The following is a 25,358-nucleotide window of genomic DNA, read 5'->3' on the forward strand; positions in this document are numbered from 1 at the left end:
TGGAAGCGGAAGCTCCATATTGCAGTCATAGTTCTGCCTCTTTTAAGTGTCTTACTTTGGGTAGCCATGTATCTTCTATTAATCTGCTTTCTCATTCATTAAGAAAAAGAAAAGAAAATGCCTGCTCTACCAATCTTACAGAATTGTTGTGAGGGTCACAAGAAAATGAGGCAATTTAGGATAGTACTTTGTATATTATGTGCTATGCCTGTGAGGAGTGGTAGACCAAGCACTGGCTTTGGAACTTGAACGGAGTTTAAACTCCAAACAAATTGTGTGACCTTGGGCAAGTTCCTTTAAACACTTAACGTCTCTGAACCATCTGAAAATGGGAATCATACTCTAGCATTGTTGTGAAAGTTAGAGAAAATGCACATTTATTTTTTTTAAGATTTTATTTATTTGAGAGAGAGCGAGCAAGCACAAGAGGAAGGAGGAGGGTCAGAGGGAGAAGCAGACTCCCCAGCAAGCAGGGAGCCTGACGTGGGGCTCGATCCTGGGTCTCCAGGATCATAACCTGAGCTGACAGCAGACACCCAACCAAATGAGCCATGGAGGCACCCGAAGAAAACGTACATTTAAAAAAGCATCTAGGACAAACTACTGATACATGCGAGATCTTCTAGGAATCTTCGGGGAGTTCTGCTATGCAAAGAAAGCGAGTCCCCAAAAGATCACATACTGTATGATGCCATTTCTATAACATTCTTAAAATGACAAAATTATAGAAATGAAGAACACCAACAGGGGCTAGGAGGACATGGCTATAAAAGGGCAACTCCTGAGGCGCCTGCTGGCTCAGTTGGTGAAGCGTCTGCCTTCAGCTCAGGTCACGATCCCGGGGTCCTGGGATCGATCCCTGCATCAGGCTCCCCACTCAGCGGGAAGCCTGCTTCTCTCTCTCCTTCTGCCTGCTGCTCCCCCTACTTGTGCTCTGTCAAATAAATAAATAAAATATTTTTTAAAGGGGGGCAACTCCCTGTCCCTATTAGGGGAAATTGGGTAAAGCGGACGTACACAGGATCTATGTGTATCATTTCTTACAACTATGTGTGGATCCATAATTACTCAAAATTAAAGTTTAATTTAAAAACTAAGATACTTTCAGAAATGTAAAAAGACATAGGGATGGAGTATCTAAGAGTTGTACCTAATAACAAATTCTTTTTAAGAGCTTATAATCAATAAGGAAATAACTAAGTCAAAAATGTACCATCTACTCAATGGTATATTACAGATTTTAGGCTATAATTCTAAGTTTAAAGAATATACAAATTTTATACAATGGTATAATTAGATTTATCCACATCAAGAATAAAAACACACACAAAAAAAGACTAGGTAAGTCTGATACTATTTCAAAATCTTAAGAACACCCGATACATTTAGAACAGGATAGGCACTTGATAAATGAATCTACTAGCAGTATCTAAATGCGAGATGGTATCATTGCTTAGTTTCAGAGAATTCCCTGGAATGAGCAAAGGAAGGAATTTTTTCAGAGAAGGGGGAAAGTAAAGAGGGCGATTAAGCTTGGGGGGTGGGGGTACAGGAAGCCAGTAGAGTAGACCCATCTTGCACATTTCCCAAGTGGGTTGACCACCTGTTCTCCACCATCTTAGCACTTCGGGAAAGCGCTCTTGGAGATGGGCTTAGTAGTAGCAGGAAGAACCAAGACTGATTCAACTGACCATGAAGGGTGTGAGAGGCCGGGATCCGGAAGTGAAGCTGGGTGTGGTGGCCAGATTCCCAGGACTTCTTAGCACCTGGTCGGGCCCAGTTGCTAGGTTGGGCTCGTGCGGCCTTGAGGCACAAAAGGGAGAAAGAACTTGAAGATACTGGACAACCCGCCCTTCCCCAACCATTCAGTCCCCAATCAGGTCTTCAGAGTCCCCTTGACTGATGCTCAGAACTTCAGCTTCTGGCGGTCCCACGATCCAGGAGTGCGCCCAGAGGAAACCATGCCATGGATCCGAAGCCCCCGCCACTGCCTCATCAAAAGCCCAATGACCAGGTTAGGTTGGGATGGGTGGGGCTGAGGAGACTAACAGAAGTACTCCCTCCCTTCACTCAAACCCTTAGAGACTGTTTCATCTCTTCTCGGGGAATAGAAGGCAAAGTTTGGGTCTTACCAGGGATAGCCCCAGAATCTGGCATTCAAAGGTGTTAAAGAGTTGTTTGTACCTTTGTGTTTCGCCTCATGGCTATAACTTCTGGGGCAAGCTCAAGACAAGTGTCTATCACTTTCCTAGGGAGTCCCAGGAGTTTCCGCCCCCTTCACTGCTGCCTCCCGCCTCCCACCCTCCAACCACCATTCATTGGCAGTAGCCATACTTCCTCATTACTGCCCCTGCCCCTTCTGCCCTGAGGCAGTCTTGGGAGATGTTTAAGGACACCACCACACATACACCAGCCTGGCCTGGCCAAATCTGAGACCCTCTCTCTCTTTTCCAGGTTCATGGATCACTCTGTTCTTAGTGACAGAAACTTCAGTCTGTATTGAGCATGATGTGTTTGCAGAAGAGCAAGATGGACTGTGGAAGCAGGGCAAAGAAAGAGAAAGTGGGAGAAGGTGTCCTGGTTCCACTGACTAATGGGAGGAAGGGATCACAAAAGCAGAGTAAACAGATTGGACTAGGAGTCACTTGTGTGCACTGGAAGCGGGGCGGAGGGAAATTATTCCAATGCCTAAATTCCTGTGAGATCAGATATATGGGGGTCTGAATTTGGTGTTTGGTTTGGGAGGGGCCAGGGTACAGAAAAGACCACCAAGGGTGTCTTGACCTCATGAATGGCAGGTGTCAGAGTAACAAGTCTGGGAAGACACACACTGGTCCTCACGATGCTGAAGGGCCTAGAGTAGTCCTGCTCTCTGAAGACTCCAGCTTCACTTTGGCAGCGATAAAACTGGAGGAAGCCCTCTAACCACAGGGGAAAGAGGCTCACAGAGTCCTCTGGCAGGAGGCTGCCTCCTGTACCCAGCTCTGCCGCTTCTGACCCAACCCAGGGCCCAGAACACCTTCAGAAAGCTAGGAATTTTACAAAGAATTTGATTTTATTGATATTTAAATATATTAAATATTTCACTGAAATACATGATACAGCACCCTCCCCCCCCAACAGTGGTTACATTATAAAACCAAAGTCCATGGGCCTCCCATCCACTGACTCCCCCATCACCTGGTGAGAAAGGGGGCGATGGTAGCCCAGGAGAAGGGCATGGCTGGCACTGTGGTATGAGGAGTCAGGGTGTGGACAGGCTCCTCCCACTTGGCAAGAAGCAAAGACAAGTCACCAAAGACTGAGGTCTTCTCTCTCTAGTCTCCTTACACCCTCACCCCCACCCCAGAGCTCCAAGCAGTCCCTTCCTATCCAGGGATATGGCTGGGGAAAGGAAGTTGATTTTCTGTCCGGACCAACTAGTCTTTTCCCCTCCTCCTGCCATGGCTAATGAAGTGCCTCACGGCCCATTTGGTTGATGCATGAAGATCCCCCAAGGGAGGCAATATGAGCCAGAAAGCAGGCCTCTGCAAGGAGCTTGAGTCGGAAAGGGCAAGAGTACCAACTACCCTTTCCATTCCCCAAACCCAGCAACTCTGGGACCCTCTCTCCTCTGTCTCTCTAATCACCTCCAAGACCAAATGATCTTCAAGCAAAATTCAGGCTAATGCCTCTAGCTTAAATAGGTACAGACAGAGAAACCAAGGCACCAACTACTTCAGGCCTGAGGCAAGGAGGCTGTAGGGAAAGGAGTAAAAGGAAGGCAGAGATAGGAAGGGAATCTAGAGTCCAACCTTCCAACTCTCCTCCTACCCCTTGCAGGCTTCATGGGGACTGGGGAGCCAGGAACATGCTAGACTGAGACTGAAGGCTGCCGAACGCCAAATTTCAGGTTCCCTTGCCCCATCCCATAGTACCAGTATCTGGGTCCTCAGAGACATCCCATGCTGCCTCAGTCCCAAAGTATACCACCAGCTGGGAAACCCAGGAACCTCCTGAGACTCTGCCCAGCACACCCCACACAGCTCGAGTGCATGGAGCATCGAGGCTCCAGCAGGTGCCTGGGCCCCTGCCCCAGGCAGGGAGACAGTCAGGCTGCACGCGCGGCCCCCAAATGGCACTTAGGGATTTGGCACAAAAAGGACTGCTCTCCCCAGGGCCACCTTCCTCTTGCTACCACACCCCTTGCCACTCCTGTGCAACCTAGGCATCTCTCTCCATCCCTTGAAATCAGAAACGCTGCCTTATTCCCAGAAGACAGAGCCCCACAGGAGCGAGGCAACCCCGGGTAGAGAGCTGAGGAGGAGCACAAGGACACACACAGACCTGGGAAACAGATACACACACAGAGGCCGACATGCACACACATTACACAGACACACAGGCCCTCCCCTGGGCCAAAGACTTGGGAGGACGGGCTTGAGATCAGGGTCATTCTCCTCCGTGCCCTGACCCTTTTCTATTTGGCAACAGAAGGGGTAGAGATGCTCTGTGCCCCCTTGCCAGCAGACAGCAAGAGAGCACGAGGACAGAGTTACCTGACCATGACCCCAGTGGGGCCCTCAGAACAAGAGTCTGGTACCACCCCGCTCCCTGGCCAGCCTGCTGTCTTTGGCACCTGCTGGTGAACTTTCAACTCCTGATCTTCTGACATCCCCACACACATGCTTGCTCTCTGGCTGGGCATTTTCACAGTACCAATGAGGCCAGATGCCCCTTTCCCTGGAGTTGTGCAGGAACTGGGGCTAAATCTGAGCTGTCAAAAGTCCCTTTGTTCCCCTTTGGGGACAGATCATGGGACTAGGATTTGGCAAATGGAAACATTCCCCCTGAAATACGGACAGGGCTGGGTCGCCAGAGCATCTCCCTCCTGGGCCCTGTGCCTAGGAGGGAGACCTGACTGGGGTGGAGTACCCAAGGCCAGTGCTGGGGATGCAGGCATAGCAGAGGCAAGCATGGAATAGGCACTCCTCATGCCTGCCCCAGTCTTTGTACAAAATATTCCCAGGAAAAAGAGGGAAAGGAAGGGCCCAGCCCTGAGTCTGTTGCCCAGACAGACAGGGAAAGGGTAGGCATGGCAAGCTGCCACTTTAATCCCTCAGGCAGGAGGGCTCCTGCTGCCTCTGCTGCCTCCCCTGCTCCCGAAGGCTGGAAGAAAGAGGCAACAGCCCTATCCCAATTAGAAAAGTAAGAGTCACTTGCATAATCCTCTTGGTATCCCTTATTCACCAGCCTGAGGGCAGACGAGCGTGGCCCAAGCACAGCCTGCTGGGGTGTTCCCTTTTGTGGTCAGCAGGGTCTGGAGGCTTGGTGCCCCCGCCACAGCTCCAACCAGTGAGCACAGAGTCCACTTAGATGCCCACCTCGGTCCTGACAGCTGAATTTGTAGCTGGGCCCTGCTAACTGGGGGGGCCCCCGTTGAGGAAGTAGGTGGTCATCTCCCCCTTGCCCTTCACCTTGACCACTCCTCGACACTCCAGCTGGTAGCCTTTGGCAGCTAGAACCTGGTACAAGTCCGTGGTCACCTGGGGGATGGGAAGGGAACCCATTTAGCCTGGGATCCTTCCTGCTGCATTTGCAGGGGTCCAGGGGTTCTCTAATCATGCTAGCCACCCCCCCAATCCCTACTCCCCAACCACAGAACACTGCCGCCCTACCCCTGTCCTAGCTGACCTCAGAGAGGGACCTGCAGACGCCCTCTGGACCCATACTCTTCCCAGCCTCTGCTCACATCCCCCTCACCTGGATTCGGTCAGGGACCCCCGTGCTGTCCATACGGCTAGAGACATTCACTGTGTTCCCCCAGATGTCATACTGCGGCTTCCGAGCCCCAATGACGCCTGCCACGACTGGGCCCATGTTCAGCCCTGCAATGGGGACAGCAGCAAAACACTGAGACTAATGGACATTCCAGGGTCAGCCCAGAGTCTCATCCCACCTCCTGGCACCTTTAGAAGGACCCAGAGAAGAAAATGACAAAGGGACAAGTGTCCTGGTTGTAGGCAATGGCAGATCCGGGCATGTCCCGAGGCGCTCCCCTGTGTTAAGACAGCCGTTGCCCTAACAGTAGCTAAATCCACTGAATGCTCGCTCCACGCCAACCCCTCTGGTCAGCATTTCACATTCCATTATCTCATCCCCTCGACAGCCCTAAAAAGTGGGTATCGTCCCCATTTTACGGATGGCCTCAGGCAGAGGAGCTGGGAGGTGTGCTAAATAGGCCAGTGAGCAGAACAGCCAGGATCCAAACCAGAGTGACTCTCGAACCCACGCCGCTACCGCTCCTCCCGCCCACCAGCTCCCAGCTCATCTGTGAGCAAGTGCCTCTTATCAGACTGGCCAGAGAGGACACAGGTACTGGAGCTTAAATCAACCTGGTTTCGAATCCCAGTGCAGCCACCTACTAGCTGTCTGACCTCGGCCAAGTTATTTCATCAGAGAGTCAGTCTCTATCTGTAAGAAGGAGTGGTAATCTGAAGATTAAAATGTCTAGGACAGCGCCTAGCACACAGCAGGCCCTCAATAAATGATCTCTGTTCTAAATATGAGGCGAGATAGGAGATGGGAGAAAAGGACATCCCAAAGGATTCCCGATGGGGAATCTGTGATGCCATCCCTAGCCTGCTTCCTCGGCCTCACCCAGAAACAGCCCTGGGAAAAGCTGCCAGGCAACAGGCCATCTCACCAATCTTCATCTGGAAATTGTTGAAGGAGTGCTCATTGATGTGTTTCATCTGCTCCATGAGCCGCATGGCATAGTCGGCCAGGGCAGTGATGTGGGAGCGGCCGGCCTGATCATAGGTGCTGGCGTTCAGCCCCGAGGCAGCCATGTAGGTGCTACCAATCGTCTTGATCTTCTCCAGCTGCCGGAACCGCTCCTCGCTGATGATCTGGTCAGCACGGGGGGACCTGACTGTCAAGGCGGCGAAGCCAAACGCACGCGCCCTGCCCGATGCTCACTCTTGCCATGCCTCGGCCTCTTCCCCCTTCCCTGTTTCAACAGCTCCCCTCCTTTGAGCGAGTGAGCCCCCGCCTTCCAGCTGGTGTTCTCAAGGCGGGACTGAGAAGCCAGGAAAACAGGCCTCCCTCACCAGCGCGTTATCAGAATCCCGGGCCAGGACTTAAGCATACAGCTTCAGCTCAACTTCAAAAGCTCCCTCACAGAATCCAGAACCACAGAAGGGACATTAGCCATCAGTCATTCTAACCATCACTTTTTGGGAAACTGAGTGCCAGAGGGAAGAAGTGACTCGGATCCGAAAGACCAAATGGCCCATCCCGACCTGGCTAATTCAGGATACTTCCTCATGCTTGCTTCCATTTTCTCTATTCAGGGGCCCGTCTTGCTTCCTTGGGCTCAGGGGGTTCTGTCCATAGATTACTGCCTTCTTACTCGGTAACGTCCACCTGGTACCTATCCTGTCCTCTCCACAGATCCTCATGGCCTTCGCTCCCCAGCAGTGATGACCCTGCCCCACTGAGGCCGACCTCCCTGCTGCCCCGGACACCTTGGTGGGTCCTTGTCCTTGTCTCTGCTCTACCTACCCTACTCCTACCCCGACATCTCTGGGTCCCCTCAAACCTCCCTTCCTCCTCCCAATCCGGCTACCCCTCCCATCCTGGCCTTCCCAACAAAGTTCTCCCGGCTGCCCTAGTCCCCCCCAAGTACCTCGTCGAAGTCAGCGATAATCTCGTTGAGCAGCCGCAGACACTCGACGCCCTCGTTGTTGGCCTCCAGCTCCACGTAGAACTCAGAAAAGTTGGCAATGGAGGCAAACATGACGGCCACACACTCACACGACTGATAGTAGAGCTCGTCATTCCGGCGCTCCCGGGCCAGGAAGTGGGCAGCCACGTCCTTGGGCAGAATGTTATGCAGCAGTCTTCGGTTGTAGGCCTGGAGTTCCTCCATCTCCTCCTTCTCCCCTGTTGCCTGTGGACACCACACCCATCACCCATTGCCCAACCTTCACAAGGGGTGGTGCGGCGGCCAAGGCCTAGAGACGGGCATCAGAGGAATCACGGGGAAGACGAAAGGCATGGACGGGTGAGACCTAAAGACCAGGCAGAGGGGTGAAAGGGGCAGGGACAGGAGGAGGCAGGGGTTAGGGGATGGGCGCAGAGAAGGCTTGGAGCCAGAGTAAGCTTGGGCAGCCCGAGCCTTGGCCGGCTAACCAGGTGCGTTTCTGTTTTGGCCCAGGTTCTGTGGCCAGGATCCTCCCCCTCCCCCAGAGGCCCACCCGGTCACCTGCAGTTTCCAGAGGAAGTCCAGGCGCGCAGTTGACTCCACCTGCTGGGCGTGCAGATACAGCGCCAGTGCAAACACCAGCAGAATCACGGGGGTCATGTATTTGAGCGCCACCCTCCCTGCAGCTGGGCTGAGGGTAAGCAGAGGCAAGCTCAGCATCTGACAGAGGCATGTGGCAGCCCTACCCTTCCCCACCCTAGAGCCCTCACTCACCAGTCCAGCCCGTCGAAAGTCTCATTGGAAGAAGCCCTGGCAGGAAGATACAAGAAACAAAGTCATCGGTTCTTCTTGGGTTGCTGGGTGGGAGCAGAGGGAAGGGGAGACAGAAACTGCATTTACCGAGCACATAGCACAAAATCAGGCACAGGGCCAGGGCTTTTGCTTACATGAACTCGTTAAGAGCAGAGGTTAAGAGAAGGTTCTACTGCTAGCTCCCCTACTTACCTGTCCTGTGACCCAGAACAAGTTGCTTAAGTCTAGGCCTGTTTCCTCATCGGTAAAAGAGGGACAAGATGTAAATAACACGCGCAAAAGGCCTAGCCTGGCACTTGGCGTGCAGTAAGGCTTCGACAAATGTTAGGTACCACAATCTTTCCAATCACCTATGACACAGGCGCCATTGCCATTTCACAGATGAGGAAACTGAGGCTCAGAGACATTAACTCACCTGTCCAAGGTCACACAGCTAATGAGCAGCAGAGCGGGATTCAAACCCAAATGACTCCAGAGGCTTTTCCTACCACACCAAGCTATGGCCCCATATCACAACAGGTGGGGTTTGCAGAGAAAAGCCAGTGTGGTCTCCCAAGCCAAGCCCCTATGCAGGAGTCAGAAGTTTTGGTTCCTAGCCAGGGCGCTGCCACCAAGCAGCTGTGTGACCTACAGGTGGTTAAGAGAATGCGTATGAAGGAACCATGCAAATGAGACAGGGAATTTTTTTAAACGTCTGGCCTAAAGATACAGGGACTTCCCAGGACTGGGGTTTCCTTGGGGTGACGGAGGAGTCATATGCTGGGAGCTCCTCCACTGCCTCCTTCTCCCCCACAGATGAGGGGTGAGTGGTAGGTAGCCTTCCAAGGGCACAAAAGGCCTAGGGCACCAGAGAGACTCACAGTGGCCAGCAGGGTCAGGAAGCTCCTAGGGGATTAAAGGGCTGAGGATAAACTCACAAGCCATGGACACCAAGCAGCAGGTCATAGTTGTCAAAGATGGTGGCTGGGGGGCCCAGCAGAAGCAGCACCAAATAGACGAGCCCCAGGACAAAGATCATGGCCAACTTCCCGATGCTGCTGATGTGCAGGAACACAGAGCTGGCCAGGAGACTCAGCAGCACGCTCCCAACGAAGTACTGGGGGGCGATGGCAGCGGCGGTGTCGGGTGGAGGCAGAAGCCAGGCACCCCCAACCCCATGCAGGAAGAGCCCTGCACTCCCCTCCACGACCTCAAACCCGAAGCTCCTTCAGCCTCCGCACCCCGCCCCACACCACGCCAGGGCCCCTGGCTGCTCCTCCAGCAGGGACTCTGGTGAGATCTGGGTCCCCAGTGCCCGTCGCCAGGCCTGACCCAGAGGAGTCAGTAACCAGTGCTAATAGGACCACCCCCCATCCCGCCTGAGCACGGCTTGGACACCTCAGGGAAGCTGCAAGTGGGTGCGGTGCCCTCACACAGCGGAGCATCCAGACCCAGGGAGTAATTGAGCTGCTGCAGGTGGCAGGCGGTGATGTCCACGGGTGTCACATTCAGCATCCGGGCTGCGCAGGTCCGTATGGGGGTGTGGTTACAGGTGAACTGCAACAGTTGGGGGAGACGTGTCAGGGTAAGCACAGAGGGGAGTGGTTACCAGGGCCATGCCCCAGCACCTTACACCCTGGAGGTCAAAGTTCTCACTGAGGGGTGACAGGAGGTACAGAATTCAAGGAGAAAGGGGGATGGAGTTAACCTCATCTCCTCCGTTGGGATAACGAGCTCTCAGAGGGCAGGAAATGGGTCTTCTTCCTCTGCCCACCCCCAGGACCCAGAGCAGTGCTCGGCACAGACGAAGGGCAGGAGAATCCCCACTGGACCTTTACCATGTTGGCGATGGCAGAGGTGAACACAAGCAAGACTGAAAAGATGCCAACCACGGTGCTGTGCGCCCGAGAGTGGACAATGCTGCGGGAAAGGCGTCGCAGGGCCTTGGGGAAGAGCTGCAGACAGGCAAGAGACCGACCAAGGGGTAAGGCCAACCAGGGATGGGGCCCAGGGCGGAGGCCTGGCCTTCTCCTCCCCGTCCCCGCGTGACTCCTCACCACCCCAGCCCAGCCAGCGCTCCCCGACCGGCCCTGGAAGAACACCCGACATACGGAGCCACAGGAGGACACGGCACAGGTCAGCACAGTGATCAGCAACAGCAGGAAGATACCGGCATAGATCCCAAGCATCAGGGTGGAGCTGGGGCACAAGAGGGCCAGGAAAAACGTTACTCTGGAACATCTGGGCGTCCTTGTCCCACTCCCCAGCGGGCAGGGTGCAGGCTCCAGGGACCGTGAGCTTGCACGGGTGTTTAGGAAGGTTCTGGGAAGTGGTGGAGGGAAGAGAAGCAGAGTGAGGAGGGGCAGGGCTCTCACTGTGGGAAGACGAGGAGCTGGATAAAGCAGATGAAGCAGGAGGCCAACAGTGCACAGGCCACGTAGGCTCCGAAGCGGGGGTCCAGCTTCCGCGAGTACTGAGGGAGAGGAGGCTAAGCTGGGCGCTGCGCTCTGCCCCGGGGGGCGTGGCCCTACCAGGGGCCTCAAGGAGGGGAAGCAGTGGCCCAGTTGACAGGAATCCCCCCTGTGCCCTGTGGTCGCCAACCCCCATTCTCAAAATAACCTCTCCTGTTCCCTCAGTTGCGCTCAGCCTTCACTGCCTGGACCTCCCCTCCTCTCGGCCCTCGGCCCCCTGCCCTCCAATCCCCCAAACCTTCTTTTCAAGATCTTCTCTCTGGAAAGTGAGCAGGAAGCGGCGCACGTGGTCCTTCCGTAGCTGATCGATGCTGCGGGCATCGATGGCACGGCCCAGGAACTCATCTACTTCATCCTCGGGGTTCAGGGCGTCTTGGGCACCCCGGCTGAGGGCAGGGGACGTGGCTTCACCAGGGGCATGAGCATTGCCACGTGCGAGGCAATGAGAAGGGAAGGGCATGGGCGGCACCCCAGGATAGAGTGAGCGGGTGTGTGGCCCCTGCTTCCACAGGACACACCTAAGGTCCAGGAAAGGGGGGGTCTCGGCTCCCTGCAGCCCTGTCCCAGGGTGCAAGTGCCTTCTTCCCTCCTCCTCCTCCCTCCTCTATAACCTGACTTACTTGTCTTTGCTGGAATCATCAATGCCCTGGAGAAAGGGACAAAGTGTGCAAGTGAGGTGAAGGGCAGACCACCTTTGCCTCCATCGTTCCTTCCCCATCCCCAACAGTGTGCTGAGGGATCCCCCCGTGTACTTGGGGGGGCTTGGGACCCCTGGCACGAAGTCATCCCTCCTGTCCCCAGTTCCAGAAGTCATACGTGGAGGTGTAGGAGCCACAGCAAGGAAGGCAGGAGAGGGAAGGGGGGCACAGAGTGTCAGGAAAAGGCCACGGGTCCTAACGCCGTGGGCCCCTCACCATCTGGCGGAAAGCCTTGGAGTCCTTGGTCCGGGAGAAGGCGCGGTCGGGCACCCAGCGCGGCATCAGCCCTTCCATGGAGTTGGCCCGCGTCCGCTGCAGCTTGGCCAGCATGGCCTTCTCCTCTTTCTGTGCAGGCGGCCGGGTGCAGGATCAGAACAGGGGCCCGAGAAGAGATCTGTCCGCTCCCCACATCTGCCCTCCTCCCTGCCCGCCTCCCCCGCCCCCGGCCTGACCCGTTTCTGGCTGGCCCCCAGGATGAGGAAGGTCTCGATGTGCTGCTCCTTGAGATAGGCGTTGCGCTCGCCGCCGCGGCCCGGCTCCACCTCGTAGTCGCCGTTCAGGTACTGCAGCGTGGCCCGGGTGATGTGGATGCGGCTGTGAGCAAACGGGAGGGTGAGACCTGCGCTTGCCCGCCTCGTTCCCGTCCCTCACCACCCGGACCCCACACTCACCCGGCCCGGCCCCCCGCCTCCATGTGGTTGGCCAGCGTCACATCGTTGGACCACACGTCGAACTGCCATTTCCGCAGGCCAAGGACGCCACAGTGCACACGGCCGCTGTGGATGCCCACACGCATGTTCACGTTCACACCTGTCACCTCACGCACCAGCCTGGGAGGAGGCGGCGCAGGGTCAGCTCCTGGCACAGTCCTCCCCACTCCCAGCCCAGAGCTCAGGCCCTTCACTCCCCTCAGAGCCGAACAGACCAGGACAGACCCAGACGGGGGACACAGGAGCACAGCCTTTGGCTGGACGTGGGCAAAAGGCTGCGTGGGTCTCAGGGACAACTGTCTGAGAACCGTGTTCACCAGCTGCGGCCGGGCCAGCATCCTGCGGCACTGAGCTAGAAAGGGAGGGGTCACTGTTCTCCCCTCAGGCCTGCTCAGCTAGCACTGGCACCAGCCCAAACCCCCTCACGCTGGCTCCCCTACCCTGCCCTCTGGCGGGAGTCTAGGCTGCACAGGCTGAAGAAAGATCCATTCCCCTCCCCGCTGATGGATCTCCAAGACAAAGAAATGGCCACAACTGAGAAACAATCCTGAGGAAGCATCAAAGGGTAGGAGTGGGCTGGGGCACCCTCGGTTCCAGGAAGCCTGGGGGGGCACTGCTTACGAGATGGCCTCGATCATGTCCACCCCCATCTCCACACAGCAGTGGGCATGGTCTGCCCGGGCCTCCGGCAGCCCCGACACACAGTAGTAACAGTCCCCTAAGATCTTGATTCTCAGGCAGTGATTTTCCTAAAGGGGAGAGTTGGGGAGAGTCGCTCTCACTCTCTTGCCCGCCCAGCACCCTCCCTGAGTCACCATCTGTCCCCACTGAGCCAGGCCGCCCCAGTAAGGTTATGCTCGCCCCACCCCCAGCCCCAGGCCCCTCACCGCAGCCAGCTTGTCAAACCGGGCAAAGAGCTCGTTCAGGGTCATGACCAGCTCCTGCGCGGTGCACTGGGATGCCAGGCTGGTGAAGCCTTCAATGTCTGCAAACAGGATGCTGTGGACGATGGCAGGAGATGGAAGGACCACGTGGCCCTCACAGACTCCCAGGCCCACCGTCCCTCCCGGTACCCCGCCCCCACCCTACCTGACGTTGTCATGCTTCTGGATGTAGATCTTGTGGAACATCATGTCTTCTTTCTTTGTGTTGATATCTTCTTTCATCTCCATGGCAACATGCTGGGGCAACACGGACAGCAGCAGCCGTTCCTAGACCAGTGGTTGCAACAGGGCACCGCTACCTTCTCGGCCTCACACTGTAATGCCTCCTGATGCCTCCACCACCCCAGAGCCCTCCCAGAAGCCTCTGGAGACCTGAGCTTCCCTTCTGGACCTCCCCCGTGAGAACCTGCAGCAGGCACACGTCCCAGCCCTCTCTGAGCACCCCATGCAACCCCTCACTTGTGCCCCCATCTGCTCTCTCTCTCCCACCCTCAGACAGGACAGGAACCCCAGCGTCCCAGGGCCTGCGTGACACGCAATCGGGCAGACCAGCCACACTCAGTCCACGGAGTGGTATGGGGCAGCGGACCCAGTGTGCGGGTTCTGTGGGGGTGAGGAGCGGGCAGGCCTCGGACGGGGACAGCAGCCCCACCTGCTGCCGATTCTCATGCTGCAGGTGCAGCCGGGCCTGGATGTAACCACGGGTCTCCTGAAAGGCCTGGCGCTGAGACACCTCCGCCGGGTAGTGCGTGCAGATGCCGATGACGTTGGTGCAGAGGAACAGCAGCACGTTGGCACCCAGCTGCAGGAGGGCGGCAGAGGCAGACGGTGAACGCCCCCGCCCCCACGACGCACAGGGGCGACCTGCTAGGCTCTGTGGATCCTGGGCCCTGTCTGTCCCCAAGCTGTCCCAGCCCCTGTAACCCATCTGCCCCTTCCCCCACAGGACTCCGGCCCCCTGCCTGGATCACTCCACAGCTAGAAACAGGACTTTGTCACAACTCCTGGCAGCAGAAGCACCACCCAGGGCAAGGTGGGCCCCGGGGCCTGCGCCCAGCACGCGACGATTCCCTGCCCCACAATCAGCCCAAACAAAAAGCAATGCTGCCCCTTCTGCACGTGGCTCTCCTCACAGGACCACACCCAGGAGACGTGCGCTCTCTATGCTCCTGTGACCGCCCAGGACAAGTCATCTCATCTCTCTGGGCCTCTGTACGTTCATCTAGAACCTGGAGAGGGACAATAAGATTTCTAAGGTCCCTCCCTGCTCTGACGTCACTTGATATAATAGTTACTATTATTATTATTGTTATTATTATTATTATTATTGGAGCTAATTTGTTGACGGCCTCCTATTTAACATTCCTGACTTCTATAGCTGCCTCGTACACAGTAACTAACAGATTTCTCCTAACTTTATAAGACAGATAACAGTATCTCATTTTAAAGGTGAGGCACTCCAGCACAGAGAAGCTCAGTAACTTGCCCAAGATCACACAGCTAATAGTGGCTGGTATGTGACTTGAATCCAGGATAGTCAGACTCCAAAGCCTGTGTCCAAACCCTACTGCACAGTACGTTCCAGATTTCCAAGATTCCTACGCACTCTACTCACCCGAGCTCTTGAGGCCCAGCCTCAGAGCCCAGGCTTGGGAGTCTTCAATTCTACTAACGTGGGACCTTCCCTTCCACCCAGGAAGGGTAGCCACCATGCCCCGGCACCCCCAGTTCTTGCCAGAGCCAGGCCCCTTGCCCTAGGACCCTGATCTCGGGATGGTCAGCCCTCCTCAGCATCGGGAGTACTCACCCACCGGAGGGCAAGTCTAAGGAAAACTGGCCTCAGTGTTTCTGGAAATTCAGGGGTTAACCTGGCACTTGTGGCTCCACCCCAGAGTTGGCTGGGGCAGGGCTCTGGTTTGGGGAGAAGGGAGGGAAAGAGCACCAACTGGGAGCCAGGAATTCTGGGCTTTGCCCAGAACCAGAACTAGTCCTGCAAACTTAATCTCTGGGACCTCAGTTTCATTTTTCTTAGGTAAAATGGAGGCGTAGGTTCAGCAAACCCCTGAGCCATTTCTCGCTTTGACCCTCTAGGACTGGCCTAGCCTCCCTTCCCAGTCCAGCTCACAAGGCCCCCCTCCTAGCAGCAGGGGTGAAGAGGGGGGCACACTATCTCCCCTAGGGGTTTCTAAGAATAGCCCCCAGTGGGGGGAGAAGGGGAGGGGGGTTAACCAGGCAACTTCCCTTCCTGGCCCCAGGAGCCCAAGAGGAAAAAGTGAGTCATGGGGGAGGGAAGGGGAAGGGGGACGGGAGACTGAAATAGATCTGTATGCAGACCCCTATCCAACTGTGAGAAAAAAGGGATTCCAGGACACTCTAGGAGACTCCAGGCTGGGCCAGGGTCACTGGGTGAAACTGCTCAGTGCGTCTGAATGAGTGGGTCAGAGGAGAACGAAGGCTCCTTCCCAGGAGCGTGAGCAGGGCTGGATCTGGAAAGGGGCTGCCCGAGGAGCCTAGAAAGGAGGCCACAGCCCCACACCATCCAGATACACACAGGCCAACTGAATACAGGGAATCAATCCTTCTCAGTTCAGAGAAGCGGTATGGGCAACCCTGGCTCTGAGGACGGGCACAGGGGCAGGGGTGACTTTCCCCACTCACCCTAAGAACATGCCTGCTGAGACCTACTGGGTCAGGCTGCAGCTGGGTGCCCCTGGGGAGGCAGGAGGCTGGCAGAGTCCTGGTCTCCGTGGGGCTGCACCTCCCCAGTCAGGCCCTGGGCCTGGTTCTGGGCACCATGCCAGCTAAGAGCAGAGAAGAGACACCCACCCACCCCTGGCCAGCCAGAGAGAAGGTGGAGGGGTGAAGGGAGGCACCACCTCCAAGCCCCTCCTTCCCCAGGAGGGTAGTCCAACTCCAAAGCCCAGTGCGGCAGTTACCTGGTGAGAAGTGGGGGGCTAGCAGAGGCAGAAAGACCCTGGCCCTTTAAGAGGTCGGACTGCCCTGTGGGTGCGTGCTCCACAAACAAATGGGCTATAAAGTTACTTCTAAAAAGGTACATTCTGTTCCGGAGCACAAGCTGGGCGGAGAAGGGCATCATGCCAGAGCACCCAGCTTCTCACCCTGGGAGCCCCAGGCAACTTCCTCTTTGTGGGTGGGGCTAGGGTGGGCTACAGGCCACAAGCCCCAGGCAAGGCAGAGGTGGACTCCCTCAAAACTTGAGCAAGACAGAGGACAGCACCCTCAAAATCAGGGTGCCAAGAGAGGGATCATGAGGTGTGTTGGTTAGGGGCTATGCCCTGAAGGATCTTCTAGGCAAGATGTCCTGGTCTCTGCTCCCTGCTCAGGGGGATGACCCGAGACGACAGACTCCACACGCTCTTGTCTCTCTCAAAGGGACTTCCGGGAAGGCCCTTCCCTGGGTACCATCCCCTACAGCACTCCCACACCTCTCTGCCCCCAGGTGAGAACCCTGCCCTGCCGGGTTCTACTCCACTCTGGGAGAGGGTAGGGCCCTAACAGCAACATCATGAGGTAGGTACTATTTTTATCCCAGTTTTACAGACTGGGAAATCAAGGCTGGGAGAAGTGAGGTTCGTTGTCTAAGATCTCACAGAGAAGAACTCAGCCCATTGGACCAGCAGGTCTGCCCACAGCCAAGCCCTGATTTCTCACCATCGTGCTGTCAAGCCCCACCCCACACACCACTCAGAACCCGGATACAGTAGCTGGCATGGGCAGAGAACCTCCAGGCAGGGCTGCCCAAGCCCTGGTGCTCAGCGGGAGGACGGGGGGGAGGAGATCCGACCCTGATGCCCCTCTTTTCTACAGTCCAACTCCACTCAAACCATGCCCAGCCCCAGAGAGAACGGATCCCACTCGTCACCCTCCCTGTCCTCTAGAGATGGCCTTGGTCCCGAGAGAAGCAACTCCTCCCTGGCTAACTCCATCCAAACCCTGCTCGATCCTTCCAGATCACCACCTGGAGCTGCTTTTCAGGGATGGCGCTGGCACCTGAGTCTCAGGTATCATCTTGGGGCCAGAGATGCCAAGGCCGGACGTAGCCAGTGCTGGCCTCTCGACCCTGCCCGGGCCCCGGGGCTGAACATCACGCTCCCACCTCCAGTGCTCCCTCACATCTATGGGCTACGCTATTGCAAGGGCCGCAGGCGGAAGAGCGGCAGACGGTGGCCTGCAAAGCGCAGGCTTGGCTCCAGGGGGGCCCCCTCTCCTCGGCAGTGCACTCCACTCTAGACCCTGGATGGAGCCAACCCCTGACACTTGGCCTCCCGTCATTTGCCCCTACCCTTGGACACAGCGCTGTGCCCAGTATCCACCCCCGACCCACCCCCCCCATCACCAGACCCCTTCTTATTCCCGGCCTGGTGCCCCAAGGCCCACCTCCCTGACTACCCACCTGCTTCCATAGGAAGGCGTCGCTGCGGTTGAGCTGCCAGGCCAAGATCAAATGCAGGGTGGACAGGCCCAGGCCGCTGAAGACAGCCGCCCGCATGCGGATGGGCAGGAGCGTGTAGGTGATGTAGACGAAAAACACGGGGCACCAGAGGCCCGCGGAGGGGCTGCGGGGGTCGGCGGCCAGGGCACCCCCCACCTGCACGGCCGCCAGGATGCCCAGCACCACGTAGCTCACCACCCACATGGAGTCCTGGCGGAAGCTGTGCCGGTTACACACCACCATGAGCGCCACGAAGAGGGCGGCGGCGCAGGCCAGCAGGGCCACGTAGGCAGGCCGAGGGCGGGCGGGCACCGCGTGAAAGGCCAGCAGCACGGCCATGAGCAGCACCAGCACGGCCATCAGCAGCGTCAGGCTGCTCTGGTTCATCTGAAAGAAGTACCGCTGGTACAGACGCTCCAGCTTGGCCGAGCGGAACTGCTTCGACTGGAACACCTGGGCCAGGCAGCGCCAGCACGATTGCCGGCCCCCGGGTGTCGCGTCGGGGGCCGCCTCGGCCGCCGCCGCCTCCACGTCCTCAAAGCCCAGGGCCACGGCCCGCAGCCCCAGCTCCGTGCCCTTGCCCGGGCCGCCCCTCCGGATGAAGGCCTCATCCTGCCAGGGGCACCGAGGCGGAGCTGCAGGGGTGGGACTGGGGGGCTGCGCATCCCGGAGGCAGCTCATGTAGCGGGGCGTGCAGAAGCCCCCGGGCCGAGTCCCACGGCGTGGACGCTTCTGCCCATTGCGCTCACCCCAGGCTGTTTTCCGTTCATCCACTTTGGGGACCAGGAGGCCACTAAACCACGACATGCTGCTGAAAGAGAGGAACGGGCTGGTATTAACGCCACCGTCACGCCCTGCCACCACCGGCAGCTACCATAACCTGAGTACTTCCACGGCCAAGCTAAGGCCCTCGGCCGGCAAAGCACTCACAGAATCTCGGAGGAAGATGATGGTGTCCCCCTTCAACAGGCCGGGAAACGGGAGACAGGGAGGGAGGTAACTGGCCCTGGATCATGTAGCCACAGAGGTGTAAGAACCGACATTCGAACCCAGACCTGCCTGACCCCCAAGCAGCACACTTAAACATTCACCTCTTCGCTAAAAAGCACTGATCTGTGGGTGGTGACAAACTCAAGCGCCTGTGTCCAGGGGCAAAGCACCCCTGCTCAGGAGACGCGGGAGGAACTACGGAGTGCCCCCCGCACGGCAGGGGCACACAGCACCCCGCACTACTAGATAGCTGCCACCCGCCTCCCGTCGGAGCCTCATCTTCTCATTTTCAACAGAAGCTGACAAAAAATGTACATTTTAATGTGACAGCTCCTGATTTTTAAACGTTGGCGAGTAATTCACATTTTTCAACACTGCAAGCCAAATAAATCACGTCTTGGAATGAATTCAGCCTGTGAGCTGCCAGTCGGTGACCTCTATACAAAAGGGAATCTCTTTCCACATCGTTCCCCATCACACTCACACCATGCACACTTCAGCAGGCCAAATTCAAATTCCTCGGGTCACGGCTTAGAAGGAACTTCCTCAGGGAAGATGTCCCAGCTCCCCAACCCAGACTACATTTCGTCCCCGTTTACCCTCTGCGGGTTTCCTCCATAGCACTTATCACAATTATAATGACATTGCCCCTTGTTCCATGTGGGTCCCCACCCCTCTGACTATAAACTTTGTGAGGGTAGGGATTATCACTATTTTGCTCAGCACTTTATCCCTAGCACCAAGTACTGACCCCGGCTCATGGTAAGGACTCAAGAAATAGGTTGAAAAGACAAAAAGAAAGCTCAAGATGGGGCGTCTGGGTGGTTCGGTCGATTAACTGTCTGGCTGCTGCTTTTGGCTCGGGGCACGATCTCAGGGTCGTGAGATGGAGCCCTGTGTCAGCCCCACCCTCAGTGCAGAGTCTGCTCGGGATTCTCTCCCTTTCCCTCACCCTCTCCCTCCCACTCGGTTCCTCCCCCAACCCCCCCCCACAACACTCTCTCTGTCTCTCTAAAATAAATAAATAAAATCTTAAAAAAAAAAAAAGAAAGAAAGAAAGCTCAAGGGCATTGGCATTGAGCAGCTAATGTGAAATAAAAACAAATAGTGATAATCCTGTGACTTCTTCCTCCCTGCACTCTAGTCCTATGAGCCTCCTTGCTGTTCCCCAACACACCGTGCACAGGCCGGCCTGGGACTGTGGTGCTCCCTGTGTCCTCCGCCTGCTACAAGAGCTCCTCCAGGTCACAGCTCAAATGTCCCCTTATCAGTGAGTCTTTCCCTGACCGTTCTATGAAAATAGCAACCCCCTTTCCTGGAGCTCCCTATCTCTCTTCCCAGCTTTATGCTTTATTTTTCCCCATAGCTCTTATCAGCAACTGCCATTCTATATATTTTCCTTATTTGCTCATCGTCTCTCCTCCCTGGAATGTCAGCTCCATGAAGGCAGGGATTTGGGCCCGTTTTGCTCACTGCCGTCTCTGCCACACCTAGCAGAGTCTAAATAAATGTTCCTAGAATGGCTGGGTAGACAATGCTTTCTCTGGGCTTTAAACTTTCCGAGGTTCTCTCACATGCCGAATTCCATCTGATCTTCACCAAAACCCTGTGCAGCTGCTTTTGTGGCCACCTGGAGCACAGATTTCACAGGTGGGAAAAAAAGAAAGGAAAGAAGAAAAGGAAAACAAATGCACAGCCGCTTTATATGACTGGCCCAAGTTATAGAGATCCGGGGCCACAGGACAGGGAGGGCTCCACGACAACAGCCTCAGCGTGCCTCCTAGCTGAGCCCAGCTCGAGAGAAAGTGAGGATGAGCGCACTGTCATCTCCTCCATGCCCACAGGGCACCCTGGGGCTCCCGGTACTTAAAACTTCAGAGCCAGCAGCCTTGACATTTGTACTCACTAGGGGACACCTGGGGGGGGGGGACAGACAAGTGGCGCTTCAAGCAGACACCCAGAGGCCCACAAAAGAGAAAGCAGACTGGAGACCTCTCTGCAGGCTGGAAACCCCCCTTAGTTCACCCTCAGCCAACTTCTCCCGTATCCCACGGAGCAGATATCCCCTCTCCCATATCCCTTCACCCCCTTCACACCACCACCACCACCCTCTGGAGGGACAGATCAGAAATCCAAGACACTGGGTCAGGTTGGCATTTGGAAAAAGTCACCACAAAATACTTCATCAGAAGCGTGATCTTTGGAGCAAGACCAGGCTTCAAACCTGAGAGTGATTATGTGCCAGCTGCACAGCCTTGAACATGTGCCTACCTCCCTGCCTCAGTTTCTTCATCTGTAAAACGGGAATAGTAATAGTCGTGAGGAAAGAATCCAACAGTATCTGTCACGCAGTACATACTCGATAAGTGAGCTCTTTTCCCCCACCCTACACCACTTGGAACCCAAAAGTCTGCCCCTGTCCAAGAAATGGAAAGAGAGAAAAGTCACAAGCAAGAACACACATCTCCCCAGCCAGCGAGACACCTGGTTCTAACTGTGCCTGTGTCCTCGGTTGTCAGTCCTCAGAGTTGCTGGAGACAGAGCCCAGAGCGAGCAGGTTTCCCACCACCCCCACCATGACATTTTACTTCATTCAGCCTCCTCCTACTCGTCAGTCCCCTGTCCTGTATTTACCATCCCACCCCCCCTCCCCAAATGGCCCAGACCTCTCTTCCCAAAGGACCTGTTTTTGGCTGTGTTCCCAGCCTCCTGGAAGCACATCCTAGCATCTGGCTCATACCCACAGAGGAAGGGGCAGATACTGTCCCCAGAACACTCTGACCCCCCAGGGGGATAGCTTCAGAGCTGTGTAATGGTCCAACTAACTGCAACCATCCCACCTGGGGATCCACTCCAGGCACTGCCCACCTTGGAGAACTCACCAGGCTCCCAGCACTCCTGGCACTCCAGACTAGGTTGGTATGACAAGGAACAGGGGAGGGCACTGTTCAAAGCCACAAAACTTCCCTATATGGTCCCCCAACCCTCACTGTCCAGAAACAACCCATCACTATAAACCACAGACCACCTCCCTCTTCCCTAGGGACAGGCTCCTGAGCCTGTGACTCTGCCTTCCTCCTCCCTGGGTCCTGGTCCCTTGCTCTCTCACAGATCTGCTGCTCCAGGCACCACAGGCATAGCCATTCAGCTTGGCAGCTGGAGGCCCAGTGCCTCCCAGACCTCAAGTCCCTCCCAACCCTGATTCTCCAGCCTGGACCCAGAGTCTGAGGCAGGCCAAGGCCCAGCCCCAAGGATAGCTCTGCCCACTGCTTCTCCCAAACCCTCTTCCTGGCCACCTCGGTCTGTCCCTCCCCTCCCTGGCACAAGGAGACTCCAGGAGATTTCAAACGACTTCAGAAAGTTCATGGTAGAAGGCGCTGCCCAGGCAGGGCTCTTCAGTGCCAGCACCGCCCACCATGCTGGGAAGTGGGCCTCAATTCGAGGCCTTTCCAGATGTAGACAAGCCTCCCCCAGGACCTGTATCTGGAGGTCCAGGACTGCCTTCTCCTCCCTTCCCCAATCCTCGGTCTCCCTGAAGACTGCAGACGGCTCCCACTTCCACACCCAACCACACAACCCCCCCCCACANCACACACACACACAAGGTTTTTCCACCTCACAGGGGTGTTGTGGTAAGGGGAGGTTATGGGAAGACAGTCCCCGCCGCCTGCTTCCACGTCTAGGTTTTCAGTCAGGCCCTGCTGAAAATCAAGTCTGCTCCCCCCGGCCTGCAGCGGGCCCTGATACCACCCTTTTCATTGCCAAGGCCTGGGGTTAGGGGAGTGGAGGGAACTCCTACAGGCAAAGGGCATCCCTCCTCCGCCCGGCCTGCCCCCTCCCCTAAACACAATCACACTCTACCCCAACTCGGAGGCTTACCCCACAGCCCCGCTGCAAAACCCTCCGCCACCCCTCCCCCAGTACAAGCCGTCCCCCAGGTCCCAGCAAAGCTGGGCACTCGCTTCGGATGGAGGAAGGGAGTGAAGGGTGGGAGCCTGAGCCCCCATCTCCTCCCAGATTTCTTTCTCCAGCCCCAACGGCCTCAGGCTCCCCTCCAAACACTATCGAGCCTCCCCATCGCACGCTTCCGTGCCCGCAACAACAAAAAAAACTCGCGGGAGTCTTCACGCCCCCCGAGACCCGAGCGCCCAGCGCCGCCGCTCCCCGCGCCGCTCCTCCGCGCGGGCTCACCTGCCGGCCCGGCTCCGCGCCCTGCTGCCTCCTGCGGCGTTCTCCGCCCACCCTCACCCAGGGGTCCCCGGGGACACCGGCAAACGCACTCTGTTTCTCGGCGACTAGCCCCCGCCCGGAGCATGGAGGGTCGGCTTCCTTCCGGCCAGGGTCCCCCGGGGCTGAACCCTCGCCCTGCGCCCACTCCTCACTCCTCCTCCCTTCCTCCCTCCCCCAGCCCCCACCTTGCCATTCCCGCCCAGCCGCCACGGCCCCGCTCCCTCCCGCGGGAACTCAGTTTAATAATTAATTAAGATTTCATTCCACCGGGCGCCAGGTGTGTGCGGCCTGCTTCCCCACACGCCACTTGTTTCTTCCTCCCTCAACCCTCTGGGGCACCGACCCAACGCGAACCTGCTGCACCCAGAGCCCAAAAGGGGGACTGAAGGAAGGGGCGCCCCCCCCCACTGGCCCCTCTCCCTCTCTCTCTCTTCCCCTCCCTCTCTGGGCAGCCCCGCCCGCGCACCTGCCAACGTGCAGAGCCCCACCCCCGGGCACCTTTTACCCAACGGGTTGTGCTTCCCTGTTGAGGGTGGGGGTGAAGGGGGGGCGCATGGCTAGGTGCACATACTGAAAAATTGTTTGGGACTTTTATTTATTTCCCATGTTTTCTCGCACAAAGCAGCAACTCAAGTTACCTGGGTGATGGGAAAATCACGTGGAAGTGGCTTTAACCCTTAAAGGGTTTGAAACATGGTATAGCCAGAAAGGGAAAGAGGGTTAATTCCCAGAATATAGGTGAGTCTGACTTTGGAATGAGTGCCATTGCCCCAGAGCTGGGAAGAGGGCAGCCTGCCTGGCTTCTCTGGGAGGCCTGGCCAGTGGTTCCCTCAACCACACCAGTAGCTCCTCCTTCCCTTTGGCAGCCTCTTCCGCACCCGCACCCGAGGTCCCACTACAGTTCACTCCTCAGCGCCTTCCGTTCTAGTCCTTCAGAGCACAACTCTTGTCCATGCCAAATCCCCACTTGGATTCCTAAACCCAGGACAGAGTTTGAGGCAAGGAAGAGAGGGGAGGAATTAGGAAAATCACTCTTTCTCTCTTTTTCTCTCTCTTGCTCACTCTCTCAAATAAATAAAATCTAAAAAACAAAAACTTTTTCTTAAGATTTATTTATCTGAGAGAGAGCGCTTGCACGCTTGCGCATGGGCAGGCCAGAGAGGAGGGTGCAGAGGGAGAAACTTCAAGCCAACTCCCCACTGAGTGGGGAGCCCACGTAGGGCTCTATCCCAGGACCCTGAGATCATGACCTGAGCTGAAATCAAGCCAGCCGCTCAACGACTGAGCCACCCAGGCGCCCCTTTGAGATTTTATTTTTAAGTAATCTCTGCATCCAAAGTGGGGCTTGCACCCATAAGCCTGAGATCAAGAGTGGCACTACCTACCCACTGAGCCAGCCAGGTGCCCCTAAAATGGGAATTTTAAAAGACTCTACTAAAATAAAATTAAAATAGCATATAAAAAGTCAAATAAAATAGGGATAAAATTATCTGCCTTGTCTTTCTTACAGGATTTTAAGGCTCAGTTCAACAGTGGGAAATGAGGGGCACCTGGGTGGCTCAGTTGTTAAGCGTCTGCCTAAGGGCGTGACCCCAGGGTCCTGGGATCAACCCGCATAGGGCTCCCTGCTCCGCTGGGAGCCTGCTTCTTCCTCTCCCACTCCCCCTGCTTGTGTTCCCACTCTCGCTGGCTGTCTCTCTCTGTCAAATAAATAAATAAAATTAAAAAAAAAAAAGGGAAATGAGAAAGGGACAGATTATTGTGCCATGTGTGATTCTCGGTTATGCCAGCCTGGCCTATTCTTTGACCTTTGGGGCCTCTTCACCTGACTTCTCCCTTCAAGTAGCCAATGTTCTCACCACTATCAAAATTTCCTCTCCCGGGGCGCCTGGGCGGCTCAATTGGTTAACCGGCTGCCTTCGGCTCTGGTCATGATCCCAGAGTCCTGGGATCACCCCACTTTGGGCTCCCTGCTCTGTGGGGAGCCTGATTTCCTTCTCCTCCCCTTGTGCTCTTTAGCCCTCTCTCTGTCTCTCAAATAAATAAATAAAATCTTTAAAAAAAAAAAATGTCCCCTGCAACCTGAAGCCAGTATCTGCCATTTACCTCTTAGAAAAATATGTTCGTGGGCCACATAGTGAAAATACAAAAAACAATTGAGAAAAAGAAAAAATGAAATTTTGAAATTTGTCTTTAAAAGGGGGGGCACCTGGGTGGTTCAGTCCATTAAGCATCTGCCTTCGGCTCACGTCATGATCCCAGGGTCCTGGGGTCCAGCCCTGCTCCGTGGGGAGTCGGCTCCCTCTCCCCTCCTTCCACTCGTTCTCTCAATCTCTCTCTCTCTCTCAAATAAATAAATAAAATCTTTTTTAAAGAAAGAAAT

General features: G+C 56.1%; 1 protein-coding gene and 1 long non-coding RNA gene across 22 annotated transcripts in view; one reads left to right on the forward strand and one right to left on the reverse strand.

Annotated features, from left to right (window-relative positions):
• TEX49 overlaps window positions 1-2,640 on the forward strand; it is a 35,802-nt gene extending 33,162 nt beyond the window's left edge. The window contains exons 4-5 of the long non-coding RNA XR_002144244.2: window positions 1,870-2,014; window positions 2,455-2,640. This is a non-coding gene — a long non-coding RNA (testis expressed 49). The remainder of the gene's footprint in view (window positions 1-1,869; window positions 2,015-2,454) is intronic.
• On the reverse strand, window positions 1,656-23,141 carry ADCY6 (adenylate cyclase 6). 21 transcript variants are annotated; one of them, XM_034646187.1, is made up of 24 exons: window positions 22,625-22,926; window positions 18,686-18,761; window positions 18,505-18,566; window positions 17,717-18,142; window positions 13,955-14,104; window positions 13,448-13,569; window positions 13,246-13,357; window positions 12,980-13,107; window positions 12,320-12,478; window positions 12,101-12,242; window positions 11,865-11,993; window positions 11,571-11,596; window positions 11,189-11,336; window positions 10,855-10,952; window positions 10,591-10,678; window positions 10,318-10,434; window positions 9,878-10,036; window positions 9,418-9,596; window positions 8,462-8,497; window positions 8,249-8,378; window positions 7,670-7,933; window positions 6,686-6,890; window positions 5,743-5,867; window positions 3,037-5,525 (listed from the first exon to the last, which is right to left on the reverse strand). In XM_034646187.1, exons 3-24 carry the CDS (start codon window positions 18,523-18,525, stop codon window positions 5,400-5,402), a joined length of 3,090 nt encoding a protein of 1,029 aa, XP_034502078.1. In that variant the 5' UTR covers window positions 18,526-18,566; window positions 18,686-18,761; window positions 22,625-22,926; the 3' UTR covers window positions 3,037-5,399. The 21 variants fall into 21 exon arrangements, with proteins under 21 accessions (XP_034502060.1, XP_034502078.1, XP_034502076.1 ...); XM_034646185.1 differs by lacking the exons at window positions 18,686-18,761; window positions 22,625-22,926 and adding an exon at window positions 23,026-23,141; XM_034646186.1 differs by lacking the exons at window positions 18,686-18,761; window positions 22,625-22,926 and adding an exon at window positions 22,937-22,951 and having other exon boundaries at window positions 18,505-18,563.
• Window positions 23,142-25,358: the final 2,217 nt, after the last annotated feature.

The sequence above is a fragment of the Ailuropoda melanoleuca genome, chromosome 16, assembly GCF_002007445.2.
Source record: "Ailuropoda melanoleuca isolate Jingjing chromosome 16, ASM200744v2, whole genome shotgun sequence".
Lineage (NCBI taxonomy): Eukaryota > Metazoa > Chordata > Mammalia > Carnivora > Ursidae > Ailuropoda > Ailuropoda melanoleuca.

What these genes read in the sequence shown, in the direction of transcription:
- ADCY6 (XM_019807931.2), bottom strand. Translation starts at nt 23,060, where the DNA reads ATGCTCCGGGCGGGGGCTAGTCGCCGAGAAACAGA. An exon ending in GACATGATCGAGGCCATCTC is followed by an intron (nt 12,479 to 12,979) that starts GTAAGCAGTGCC and finishes GCCTCCTCCCAG; the next exon opens with GCTGGTGCGTGAGGTGACAG. An exon ending in GAGGCGGGGGGCCGGGCCGG is followed by an intron (nt 12,243 to 12,319) that starts GTGAGTGTGGGG and finishes GTTTGCTCACAG; the next exon opens with CCGCATCCACATCACCCGGG.